This window comes from Hyperoodon ampullatus (genome assembly GCF_949752795.1).
Source record: "Hyperoodon ampullatus genome assembly, chromosome: 8".
Classification (NCBI taxonomy): domain Eukaryota; kingdom Metazoa; phylum Chordata; class Mammalia; order Artiodactyla; family Ziphiidae; genus Hyperoodon; species Hyperoodon ampullatus.
Genome location: NC_136921.1, coordinates 12077154 through 12091046, shown reverse-complemented (window position 1 = coordinate 12091046; position 13893 = coordinate 12077154). Strand labels below are relative to the sequence as shown.

The window sequence follows — 13893 nt, the reverse complement described above, 5'->3', positions numbered from 1 at the left end:
AGAGATTGTCAAGCATGCTGAAAGCCATGTTAATTAGCTGGAGTTATTCCTCTGTATAGATATCAGCTATTAGTGACAGCTAATAGGCCAAATAATATAAAATGATAGGCATGTATTCCCCCTCTACCCACCGGGTCTCCCATACCCTGTTCAGAAATACTTCCTCATGCACTGACATAAAAGATTCATTCTTTTAACTTCTGCAAGTTTTCCATTCTTCAAAATTTAAGCTTAATATATTCATGACAAGGAGAACACTTTAACAAGCTAAACCAGTTACAAGCTGGCACGTGGTGGGTTGAATTCTACCAGGAAATTTGTTTAATTGTTAGGCACTATGTTGTTTGTTTGTTTGGTTGGTTTTTTGTTTGTTTGTTTGTTTGTTTGTTTTTGCGGTACGCGGGCCTCTCACTGTTGTGGCCTCTCCCGTTGAGGAGCACAGGCTCTGGACGTGCAGGCTCAGCGGCCATGGCTCACGGGCCCAGCCGCTCCGTGGCATGTGGGATCTTCCCGGACCGGGGCACGATCCCGTGTCCCCTGCATCGGCAGGCGGACTCTCAACCCTGCGCCACCAGGGAAACCCCTGTTTTTTTAATTCAGAATTCTGATGCCTTTACATGACAAGTGCACTGCTCTGATCCTCATATAGTCCCCAAGGCTGAGGCCCCTTCCCAGGGCCCCTCACTCAGGTCACCTGCTGTCCCCTGAAGGCAGCTGAGTGTGTCAGCATCTATCAGAGAATTCTCCAGTAGAGACACAATGAGCTAGGGAGTTGGTGCTTGGAGGAGAAAGCAGCAAGAAAAAGAAGAAATCAGAACCAAAACACGAAGGGGTGGTGACAGACCAAATTTGCCAACTTCTCCATTGTCACTGCAACTTGCTTCTATCAAAATGTAACATAATTGACTTATGCAAACTTTGGGACATGAAAATAATTTCTCTGAACCATTTATCAGGCTACAGTTATAGAGTGTACTAGAACGCAGCTGTGTGAGTGATAAAGAGGTTGAATTCTAGAACTTTGTGCGCAGATAATTTAATGATATGAAAAATGTTAACAACAGTTAAAACTACCCAAGGAAATTCCATTTTTATAGTGGAATGCAAGCTTTTAGGAGTGTGAGGGACAAGTGAATGAAATTGCAGGAAAGATACTTGTATATACTTTAGTGATTTAAAAGTCCCAAAGGAAAGACTGGTTTGCTAATGTGTGATTTTGGTTTTCAAACCAAAAAAAACTAAGAGAGGCCTTGAGTTTTAAGCCATTTGACCTTCTTGTGTATGAAACTACCAAATTGTAAAGTTCTATTGACTTAACAGTTACTAGACTCCCTTGAATGGAAAACAATACAAATATATTTTATTCTGGAAAAAAGTATAGAAGGTGTCTTTATTATCAAACTAGTTACTAAAGCAGAACTTACAAAAGGTCCCATCCTAGTCTATGAAGACATGTAATTTTCCCTACAAGAAGACCTCCATCAAAGAAACAGAGATTCTTCCCTTGGAACAGATAAAGAATAATTTAAAATCCTGCTCAAGTCCACCTCATTCATATCCTTAAAGAGGGACCATAATTAGGTTTGGGTAAACGTTAGGCAGAGTCACAAAGTATTTTGGAAGCCATTAAATCGCTGTCACATGTGAAAAGTCATGGCGCACATCACAGAACCATAGGGTATTAGGGCTGGGAGGGACAGGACCCGCCCTCCCGTACAAACCCTTATTTCCCAGGTGAGGGCTCTGAAAACCAAAAGGACCAAAGGGGTAATCCCCAGTGTCCCACACTAAGAATGCAGGATGCTACTGAACCTTTAAAAGGTCTGAGTACAGCAACGGTCATGCTCCTTTCTGTGGCTCCAAGTGTTTATTTCTGGCCCTACCTGAAATTCCAAGAAAATCTGAACTCTGTGAGATGGTCACTTACTACCAGGTTTACATGTTGTGTGTGGGGAAAAAAGACTCGGGGGAGAGACTTCCCACTAATTCCGTTCCCGTTTCCCTTGGACTTGGCGGGTGTCCCCACATACATGCTGCATGTGGCCACCAGCTCAGGCTCCCAAATCCTATCCAGGCTGAACTCTGAATTTTAAGTTATTGATTTATGTGTATTAACCACCTATTAGGTGCCATCTACTGTGATCACCTCAAACAAATACCAAAAAAGGAACCCCATCTCTCAAAGAGGAGAAACAAACATAGGCAACTTCTATTTCTAGAGCATCCACGATGGGCCGGGAGCCAGCATAAACATTTAGCACATGTCCACACAGCCTCCTTTAAGGAGCATGGGCTGACAATCTAATCAAGAGGGTCAGACATATCCACACTCGAACCCAAGCAGAGCTCCAGGTCAGGGTACGAGAAGCATCACGGAAGGGAAGCAGGTTCACACGGCAGGGACCCATCCACACTGGCTGGGACAGGCAGGAGGCCTTATGGGGGCAGCATCCCTTCTGAGCTCCTTTGAGGAGGGCAGGAAAGATGGAGGCTGAGTGGAAGTGGGAAGGCTTTCCAGAAAAGCGTAGAGGTGGTATGTCAAAAAATTAATAAATATTGAGTGATTGCTTCCTGGTAGTGAATCCATGGATGATTTATTTTGTGCCTTCTAGTTTTCCAATATTATCTAAATGGTCTATAATAAGCATATAGGAATATTACCATAAAAACTACTATAATTATTCTTTAAAAAAAATAAAAAGGTAGAGGAGTGGGAATACTTAGATTATGTTCAAGGGAGAGCGAGTGGCCCAGCTGATGCAGCAGGAGATGGTCCAACAGGAGGTAACAGTGATTACTGATGAGAACGCGTGTTGAGGCTGGGCTGTGAGCCTCCAGCGGTACAGCAGTGAGATGAAGGAGGCCCCACTGGATCCTGCCCTTTGATGCATCCCAACTCCCCCTCAAACCCCAGCTTCCATCTCCAGCTGAAACCCTCACTCAGCCTGGCACCCAATCCTCGCTGCAGACACAGAGGTTTTGATTTGGGGCTGAACAAACCACTCACTCAGCCATTCAACCATACGAGAGGGATCATTTTCTTCTTTGGAAGGCCTGGCTGTTCCACTCACGGGCTATGCCGCCTCGGGCAGAGCCTCAACCCTCGGAATTCGGAACGTTCCTATATTTATAGTGCACCTTGAGCTGTCACTACGGCTCGAGAGATGATGTGCAAGTTGGCTGGTCGCCTCCAAACCACCTGCCGGGTATGCACAAGCCACGCTCCCAAATTCCTAGCTGGAAAACATCACCAGCAACTTGTGTCATCACAAAGGACCCATCTGTGCCAGGAAGGGCAGAGGTTGGCGGTGCTCCGCACACAGCTCTCCCTGACCACCCAGAAGCAGGGACGCAGACAGCGGGGCAGGGCGCAGCCCACCCCCGTGAGCCCTCCTGACCCACGGCGCTGAAGACTGTGTGATGGGAGAGTCAGAGCATCCTCTACATGTTCAAATGCTTGCGATGGTTTTACGGCCCAAGGACACAGAAGACAAAGCACCAAGCAGGTAAATATGAGAAAACCTGGGCAGAGGAAACTGCCAGGCTTGGGAAGATTCAAGCTGCCACTAGGGCTCCCAAAAGTTAAGGCTAAAACTGGTGTTTGAACCTGAGTGTAATCCTCTTCTCATTGATCACGGGGCAAACTCGGGGGCTGACACCAAATACCAGGAGGTGGTTCCTGCCTCTTCCACATACTAGCAAGTTATTTAAAATTCTTGGAAATCCAGATTCCTTGTATTGACCAATGGAAATATTGGTAATAATCCTACTGGCCTCGCAGAGTTGCTGTAGGATTAAAGCAGGGTTTCTCAACCTCGGCACTACTGGCGTTTGAGGATGGCTAGTTCTTTCAGTTCTTTCATGTGGGGCCGTCCTGTGCATTGTAGACACTGAAGAGCATCCACGGCCTGTGACTCACTAGAACCAGTAGCACCCCCCTCCATCCAGCTGTGACAGCAAAAAAAAAAAAATGTCTCGACATCATTAAATCAGAGGACCACACCTAGCCGGCTTCATCAAAACAACTGTCCCTCTTTGTTTTGTGGTGTCCCTATCCCATTCCTGCCATGGAGCTGATCACTACCTTTTTCTTGGGTCTCAAGCTCAAAGGGTCTTAAAATCTTGGCACGTTTATATGGACAACCTCACACAAACGCCAGGCTTTTTTCCTGAGTATTGTGTCCATCGACATGAAAAAAGCTAAAGCACTTCTGCTCTTTTTTAGGGTCCTAACTTTGTTTCCTGGAAATGCAGTTTTTAAAATATATCATGAAAGTGGCTGGAAAAAGCTCGAGATAAATTCTGATCACCAACATTTTATTGAAGAAGAAACAAATCCGTTTAAGCAGAAAGTGATCTGCCATAACTTCAGCTCAACAAGGTAGCTGCTTATAGCAAGAACACAACGAAGGACCTGCACATGTATCACACAACTCGTGTGATGATAAAGCAATGCTGTGGGAGAAAAAAATGGTCCTTTCTCTCAGAAAGGTAACATTTCACCTCCTTGTTGACTCATCTTTACTGATTTGTGTTTTTTGAGTGTCACACACAGCCCTGTGGGATCGATTTGGACATGTTTCAAAACAATCACTGATCTGACTCAAAAACTGTCCAAAACTTCTGAACCATACTCTTTTTTTGTAAGATTGTGGGAGTATTTTTAATCAAAAGGATGGTTTGATCTAATACTCCAGCACAGAGGAGTTAGTGCCTGCCAACTGCTGCTGTCAGAATATACGAGAGAGGTTCATAAATAAATGTGTAAGAGACCCTATATACTGTAAGGGTTACTGTGCATCTCAGGGCAGAGAATTGGGTGTAGTCATCAAGAGCACCATCCTGGGTGGACTTGAGCAAGATGCTCAATTGCCCTGTGCTGAAGTCTTCGACGCTGCAAAGATGGTACCATAAAATGGCAAGACAGTTGTTGTGAGGGCTCAGTGAGCTAAAGCATTTTGAGCACATAGGACAGTGCCTGGCACATAAGAAGCACATGATAAATGCAGCTCTCACTTCAATTACAGATCGCTATTCCACGGGATTTTAATAGGTGTTGTCCAAAAAAGAGTCATGTGGTCAAATGTCTGGAAACACTATTTTAAACAAAGTTAAGTAGGTTTTTTTTTTTTTAACTCACTGCAGAACTTCTCAGACAGAGCCTTTAAAATGTTGATATACAACATGAATATCAATAATGGCAACCCGGCATGGACCATTTGCACCAGGATCCTTTCTGTACAAGGTGATTCTACAAAATTTTAAGTGAACAAAACATTATTGATGAGAGTGGGTAGAACATTGGACGGAAGATATCTAGAACTTATTCATCTTGAATAACTGAAGCTTTATGCCCTTTGATTAGTAATTTCCCATTTCCCACTCCCATTTCCCATGCTGATTTTTACATCACTTACCCGAGACCCCTTTTCAGGAAAGCACTGGCAAAGAGAGCAATCTCTTCCCCCGCAGGGACCAATAAACTTCTTTCCACCCTAGAAAGTGAAGAATCTGCTTTAGTTTACCAGTATTCATCACCTCGATGGGTATATGGTATATACCTTATAACAAGCACTGTTGGCTTATCTAACTCATGAGAATGTCACAGTATAATTTTACCTCTGAAACTGTGAAAAGACTAATATTGATATGTAAAAAGGCAAAAAACTTACATTGTGGCTTGATAATAAAAGAGTTGATGGTTATGTGAGCAGGATAAAAGTTTATGTGAGCCAGGATTTAAAAAAAAAAAAAAAAAACCTCCTTCTGAAGCTACTCTGCTTTAATCAGAATCTTCTGCAATCTCTCTCTCGGTAAGACTTCGTTTACCAAGTTGTGAACAATCTTAGAATGTTAACTATGTAGTTGTGTACACAACTAGACACCACAGTGGTGTCTAGTTTAAATTATAAGCTTGGCTTTTTTACAATAAGACCCTCTTACTTTATCTCCAAGATCAGCTAGGGCATGTGTCCCACGGGGAGGCCCTCCTGGGTCAGAACCGCAGTCATAGCCTTGGACTCGGATTAAAATTATTCTTCCTACAATTTGCCAATACTCCAAGATGGCTCCCTCTAATGTGTGTCTCAACCAGAAAGCTCTTGGACTTGAATAATTTGAGCACTTTCCCCACTTTTAGCTAGCTTTTCTTCAACTCTCTTTAGAGAGTGACCCCACAGTCGCATCTTGTCTTAACTTTAACACACACACACGCACACACATGCATGCCCCATGGGAAGAATCAGCCCCTTTTTCTCACAAATTCTATGTATATGGCGAGTCATCAGTCACTTCAATACAGAAGTATAGTCCCAGAGGAACTGTTTCCATAAGTAGATCCTTAACGACAGCCAGCATCATGCACCTGCACTGAGCATTTGTTCACAGACAGGGGTGCATGTTGAGAGGGAGGATGTGGTAAAGCAGCTCTCAGTGCTAGGAGCCGAGGGTGTGGACAGGACCACACGTTTCTATAACCGATAGATCTCTTAAAACTAACAACACTGTAGACTTTAGCATTTAGACCAACATATAACGGGGAAACATAAAACAACTGAACCAATATGTACAGTTCTGACAGAAGATATATATACATAAATATACAAACATACTTATGTACATAAATATACATGAATATACATGTGTACACATGAAATATACAAATGTATACATACAAATGTATATGTATATGTGATGGGAGGGAAAGGAGTCTAAACAGCATGCATTTTTCTTTTCAATCATACAATTAAGACCTTTTTTCTTGAAAAGTATGTGCGGACACAATAAAAAATCTTTAAATTAAGCATTAGTAAAAAATACATCTTTATAAACATAACGCTTATGGGTCATTAAGAGTATATAAACATTCGAACCTTGACAAGAGCCAAGCAATTAGATAACTTAAGTTTAAAAATATGTATTTGAAGTTTCAGAAACATATGCCTCTCGAGTTTTGAGGAACCCTGTTATCTATAAATGCAGAAACAATAAGTTCAAAACCCTGATTAGGTAAAAACAATTTTTTAAATGCTCAAGGCCAGGTCAGGACAGCATGAAAGCACTTAAAATAACTAGGCTGAACATTTGGGTTCATTTAAGGTTGGGATTCATTACTATGTGTTCAGTGAAATATCAAAATAACCAGAGAAAAAAGGAGGTCAGTTGATTAGATGGCTTGAAAATAAAGGCAAGTTTGTTTTTTTTTAACTTAATTGTGCCAAGCATCACTGAGATGTTTGTAGCAAAATTAAATTTCAGACAAGAATCAGTTTAAAGTAGATTAGCAGAATTCTAATAAAGGAACACATGTAAAGCTTTGACTTGGACCAATAAAAGAAAAAAGCGAGGTGATTTTAGTCCCTACAAAGTTCTTCTACATCAGACATATCCCCAAAAACATCACTTTTAAGGGGGGGGGGCATTTATAGAGGAAGAAACTGCACCTCAGAAACAGACTATATAATCCCATTAAAAAGAGATCAAGAGGCCCCGGAGGAAGATGGCGGAAGAGTAAGACGCGGAGATCACCTTCCTCCCCACAGATACATCAGAAATTCATCTACACGTGGAACAACTCCTACAGAACACCTACTGAACGCTGACAAAAGACCTCAGACCCCCCAAAAGGCAAGAAACTCCCCACATACCTGGGTAGGTCAAAAGAAAAAAAGAATAAACAGAGACAATAGGATATGGACGGGACCTGCACCAGTGGGAGGGAGCCGTGAAGGAGGGAAGGTTTCTACACACTACAAGCCCCTTCGAGGGCGGAGACTGCAGGTGGCGGAGGGGGAAAGCTTCGGAGTAGCGGAGGAGAGCACAGCAACAGGGGTGTGGAGGGCAAAGCGGAGAGATTCCGGCACAGAGGATCGGTGCCCTCAGGCACACACCAGCCCGAGAGGCTTGTCTGCTCGGCCGCCGGGGTGGGCGGGGCTGGGAGCTGAGGCTCGGGTATCCGGTTTCAGTCGGAGCGCAGGGAGAGGACTGGGGCTGGCGGCAGGAAGAGAGCCTGAAGGGGTTAGTGCACCACGGCTAGCCCGGAGGGAGTCCGGGGAAAGGGTCTGGAGCTGCCGAAGAGGCAAGAGACTTTTTCTTCCCTTTTGTTTCCTGGTGCGCGAGGAGAGGGCATTAAGAGGGCTGCTTGGGGAAGCGCCGGAGACAGGCGCGGACCTCGGAGACGGGTGTGGGACGCTGGGGCTGCTGCTGCCGCCGCCGCCGCGGGGCCTGTGTGCGAGCGCGGGTCACTGTCCGCCCCGCCTTCCGGGGGGCCTGTGCACCCCGCCACTGCCGGGGTCCCGGGACCCGGGGACGGCTTTCCCGGGAAAGCGCACGGAGCGCCTGGGGCTGCTGCAACGTCACGCCGGCCTCTGCCGCCGCAGACCCGCCCCACACTGCGCGCCCCTCCCTCCCCTCTGCCTGAGTGAGCCAGAGCCCCCGAATCAGCGGCTCCTTTAAACCCGTCCTGTCTGAGCGAAGAACGGACGCCCTCCAGCGACCTACGCGCAGAGGCGGGGCCAGGTCCAAGGCTGAGACCCGGGAGCTGTGAGAGCAGAGACAGGGAAATCTCTCTGTGCAGCCTCGGAGGCAACGGATTAAAGCTCCACGGCCCATTTGATGTGCCCTGAGTCTGTGGAGTGCATAAATGGACAGCGAATCATCCCAAATTGAGGAAGTGGACTTTGAGGACAAGATTTAAGACTTTCCCCCCTTTTCCTCTTTTTACAACGAATTATCCCAAATTAAGGAGGTGGACTTAGAGAGCAAGATTTCAGACTTCTCGCCCTTTTCCTCTTTTTACAACGAATTATCCCAAATTGAGGAGGTGGACTTGGAGAGCAAGATTTTTGATTTTTCCCCCTGCTCTCTTTTTGTGAATGTGTATGTGTAATCTTCTGTGTAAGATTCTCTCTGTATAGCTTTGCTTCCACCATATGTCCCAGGGTTCTATCTGTCCGTTTTTTTTTTAATAATTACTTTTAAATTTTAATAACGCTACTATATTTCATACTTTATTATATTTTACTTTACCTGCTCTTTCTTTCCTACCTTCCCTTCCTCCCTCCCTCCCTCCACTCCTCCTTTCCTTCTTTCTTTTTCTTTCCTCCCTCCCTCCCTCCCTTCTTCCATTCACTCTTCCTTTTGCTTTCATTCCTCCCTCCCTCCCTCCTGTCTTTCTTTCCATCCTTCCTCCCTCCCTCCTTTCTTTCTTTCTTCCTTCCTTCCTTCCTTTCTTCCCTTCTTCCTTTCTTTCCCTCTCTCTTTCTTTCTTCTACTAATTCTTTCTTTCTACTTTTTCTCCCTGTTATTCTGAGCCGGGTGGATGAAAGGCTCTTGGTGCTGCAGCCAGGAGTCAGTGCTGTGCCTCTGAAGTGGGAGAGCCAACTTCAGGACACGGGTCCACAAGAGACCTCCCAGCTCCACATAATATCAAGCAGCGAAAATCTCCCAGAGATCTCCATCTCAACACCAGCACCCAGCTTCAGTCAACGACCAGCAAGCTACAGTGCTGGTCACCCTATGCCAAGCAACTAGCAAGGCAGGAACACAAGCCCACCCATTAGCAGAGAGGCTACCTAAAAACATAATAAGGCCACAGGCACCCCAAAACACACCACCAGACGTGGACCTGTCCACCAGAAAGACAAGATCGAGCCTCAACCACCAGAACACAGGCATTAGTCCCCCCCACCAGGAAGCCTACACAACCTACTGAAACAACCTTAGCCACGGGGGACAGACACCAAAAACAACGGGAACTACGAATCTGCAGCCTGCAAAAAGGAGACCCCAAACACAGTAACATAAGCAAAATGAGAAGGCAGAAAAACACACAGCAGGTGAAGGAGCAAGATAAAAACCTACCAGACCTAACAAATGAAGAGGTAATAGGCAGTCTACCTGAAAAAGAATTCAGAATAATGATAGTAAAGCTGATCCAAGATTCTATTTCCAAGATCCAAAATCTTGGAAATAGAATAGACAAAATGCAAGAAACAGTTAACAAGGACCTAGAAGAACTAAAGATGAATCAAGCATCGATTAAAAACACAATAAATGAAATGAAAAATACTCTAGATGGGATCAATAGCAGAATAACTGAGGCAGAAGAACGGATAAGTGAGGTGCAAGATAAAATAGTGGAAATAACTGATGCAGAGCAAAATAAAGAAAAAAGAATGAAAAGAACAGAGGACAGTCTCAGAGACCTCTGGGACAACATTAAACGCACCAACATTCGAATTATAGGGGTTCCAGAAGAAGAAGAGAAAAAGAAAGGGACTGAGAAAATATTTGAAGAGATTATAGTTGAAAACTTCCCTAATATGGGAAAGGAAATAGTTAATCAAGTCCAGGAGGCACAGAGAGTCCCATACAGAATAAATCCAAGGAGAAATACGCCAAGACACATATTAATCAAACTGTCAAAAATTAAACACAAAGAAATCATATTAAAAGCAGCAAGGGAAAAACAACAAATAACACACAAGGGAATCCCCATCAGGTTAACAGCTGATCTCTCAGCAGAAACTCTACAAGCCAGAAGGGAGTGGCAGGACATAATTAAAGTGATGAAGGAGAGAAACCTGCAACCAAGATTACTCTACCCAGCAAGGATCTCATTCAGATTTGATGGAGAAATTAAAACCTTTACAGACAAGCAAAAGCTGAGAGAGTTCAGGACCACGAAACCAGCTTTACAACAAATGCTAAAGGAACTTCTCTAGGCAAGAAACACAGCAGAAGGAATATACCTACAATAACAAATCCAAAGCAATTAAGGAAATGGGAAAAGGAACATACATATCAATAATTACCTTAAATGTAAATGGACTAAATGCTCCCACCAAAAGACACAGAGTGGCTGAATGGATACAAAAACAAGACCCATATATATGCTGTCTACAAGAGACCCACTTCAGACCTAGAGACACATACAGATTGAAAGTAAGGGGATGGAAAAAGATATTCCATGCAAAGGGAAATCAAAAGGAAGCTGGAGTAGCAATTCTTATATCAGACAAAATAGACTTTAAAATAAAGACTATTAGAAGAGACAAAGAAGGACACTACATAATGATAAAGGGATCGATCCAAGAAGAAGATATAACAATTGTAAATATTTATGCACCCAACATAGGAGCACCTCAATACATAAGGCAAATACTAACAGCCATAAAAGGGGAAATCGACAGTAACACAATCATAGTAGGAGACTTTAACACCCCACTTTCACCAATGGACAGATCATCCAAAATGAAAATAAATAAGGAAACACAAGCTTTAAATGATACATTAAACAAGATGGACTTAGTTGATATTTATAGGACATTCCATCCAAAAACAACAGAATACACATTTATCTCAAGTGCTCATGGAACATTCTCCAGGATAGATCATATCTTGGGTCACAAATCAAGCCTTGGTAAATTTAAGAAAATTGAAATTGTATCAAGTATCTTTTCCGACCACAATGCTATGAGACTAGACATCAATTACAGGAAAAGATCTGTAAAAAATACAAACACATGGAGGCTAAACAATACACTACTCAATAACGAAGTGATCACTGAAGAAATCAAAGAGGAAATTAAAAAATACCTAGAAACAAATGACAATGGAGACACGACGACCCAAAACCTATGGGACGCAGCAAAAGCAGTTCTAAGGGGGAAGTTTATAGCAATACAATCCCACCTTAAGAAACAGGAAACATCTCGAGTAAACAACCTGACCCTGCACCTAAAGCAATTAGAGAAAGAAGAACAAAAAACCCCCAAAGTTAGCAGAAGGAAAGAAATCATAAAGATCAGATCAGAAATAAATGAAAAAGAAATGAAGGAAACGATAGCAAAGATCAACCAAACTAAAAGCTGGTTCTTTGAGAAGATAAACAAAATTGACAAACCATTAGCCAGACTCATCAAGGAAACAAGGGAGAAGACTCAAATCAATAGAATTAGAAATGAAAAAGGAAAGTAACAACTGACACTGCAGAAATACAAAAGATCATGAGAGATTACTACAAGCAACTCTATGCCAATAAAATGGACAACCTGGAAGAAATGGACAAATTCTTAGAAATGCACAACCTGCCAAGACTGAATCAAGAAGAAATAGAAAATATGAATAGACCAATCACAAGCACTGAAATTGAAACTGTGATTAAAAATCTTCCAACAAACAAAAGCCCAGGACCAGATGGCTTCACAGGCGAATTCTACCAAACATTTAGAGAAGAGCTAACACCCATCCTTCTCAAACTCTTCCAAACAATATCAGAGGAAGGAACACTCCCAAACTCATTCTACGAGGCCACCATCACCTTGATACCAAAACCAGGCAAGGATGTCACAAAGAAAGAAAACTACAGGCCAATATCACTGATGAACACAGATGCAAAAATCCTCAACAAAATACTAGCAAACAGAATCCAACAGCACATTAAAAGGATCATACACCATGATCAAGTGGGGTTTATTCCAGGAATGCAAGGATTCTTCAGTATACGCAAATCAATCAATGTGATACACCATATTAACAAGTTGAAGGAGAAAAACCATATGATCATCTCAATAGATGCAGAGAAAGCTTTTGACAAAATTCAACACGCATTTATGATAAAAACCCTGCAGAAAGTAGGCATAGAGGGAACTTTCCTCAACATAATAAAGGCCATATATGACAAACCCACAGCCAACATTGTCCTCAATGGTGAAAAACTGAAACCATTTCCACTAAGATCAGGAACAAGACAAGGCTGCCCACTCTCACCACTCTTATTCAACCTAGTTTTGGAAGTTCTAGCCACAGCAATCAGAGAAGAAAAGGAAATAAAAGGCATCCAAATTGGAAAAGAAGAAGTAAAGCTGTCACTGTTTGCAGATGACATGATACTATACATAGAGAATCCTAAAGATGCTACCAGAAAACTACTAGAGCTAATCAATGAATTTGGTAAAGTAGCAGGATACAAAATTAATGCACAGAAATCTCTGGCATTCCTGTACACTAATGATGAAAAATCTGAAAATGAAATCAAGAAAACACTCCCATTTACCATTGCAACAAAAAGAATAAAATATCTAGGAATAAACCTACCTAAGGAGACAAAAGACCTGTATGCAGAAAATTATAAGACACTGATGAAAGAAATTAAAGATGATACAAATAGATGGAGAGATATACCATGTTCCTGGATTGGAAGAATCAATATTGTGAAAATGACTCTACTACCCAAAGCAATCTACAGATTCAATGCAATCCCTATCAAACTACCACTGGAATTTTTCACAGAACTAGAACAAAAAATTTCAAAATTTGTTTGGAAAAACAAAAGACCCCGAATAGCCAAAGCAATCTTGAGAACGAAAAACGGAGCTGGAGGAATCAGGCTCCCTGACTTCAGACTATACTACAAAGCTACAGTAATCAAGACAGTGTGGTACTGGCACAAAAACAGAAAGATAGATCAATGGAACAGGATAGAAAGCCCAGAGATAAACCCACGCACATATGGTCAACTTATCTTTGATAAAGGAGGCAGGAATGTACAGTGGAGAAAGGACAGCCTCTTCAATAAGTGGTGCTGGGAAAACTGGACAGGGACATGTAAAAGTATGAGCTTAGATCATTCCCTAACACCATACACAAAAATAAGCTCAAAATGGATTAAAGACCTAAATATAAGGCCAGAAACTATCAAACTCTTAGAGGAAAACATAGGCAGAACACTCTATGACATAAATCACAGCAAGATCCTTTTGGACCCACCTCCTAGAGAAATGGAAATAAAAACAAAGATAAACAAATGGGACCTAATGAAACTTCAAAGCTTTTGCACAGCAAAGGAAACCATAAACAAGACCAAAAGAGAACCCTCAGAATGGGAGAAAA

At 42.6% G+C, this 13893-nt stretch overlaps 1 protein-coding gene across 1 annotated transcript in view; it reads right to left on the bottom strand.

Annotated features, from left to right (window-relative positions):
- COL4A4 (collagen type IV alpha 4 chain) overlaps nt 1-13893 on the bottom strand; it is a gene marked incomplete at both ends in the record, with an annotated part of 128805 nt that overhangs the window by 105083 nt on the left and 9829 nt on the right. The window contains one exon of the mRNA XM_079709903.1: nt 5418-5495. Coding sequence (XP_079566029.1) covers nt 5418-5495 — 78 coding nt within the window. The remainder of the gene's footprint in view (nt 1-5417; nt 5496-13893) is intronic.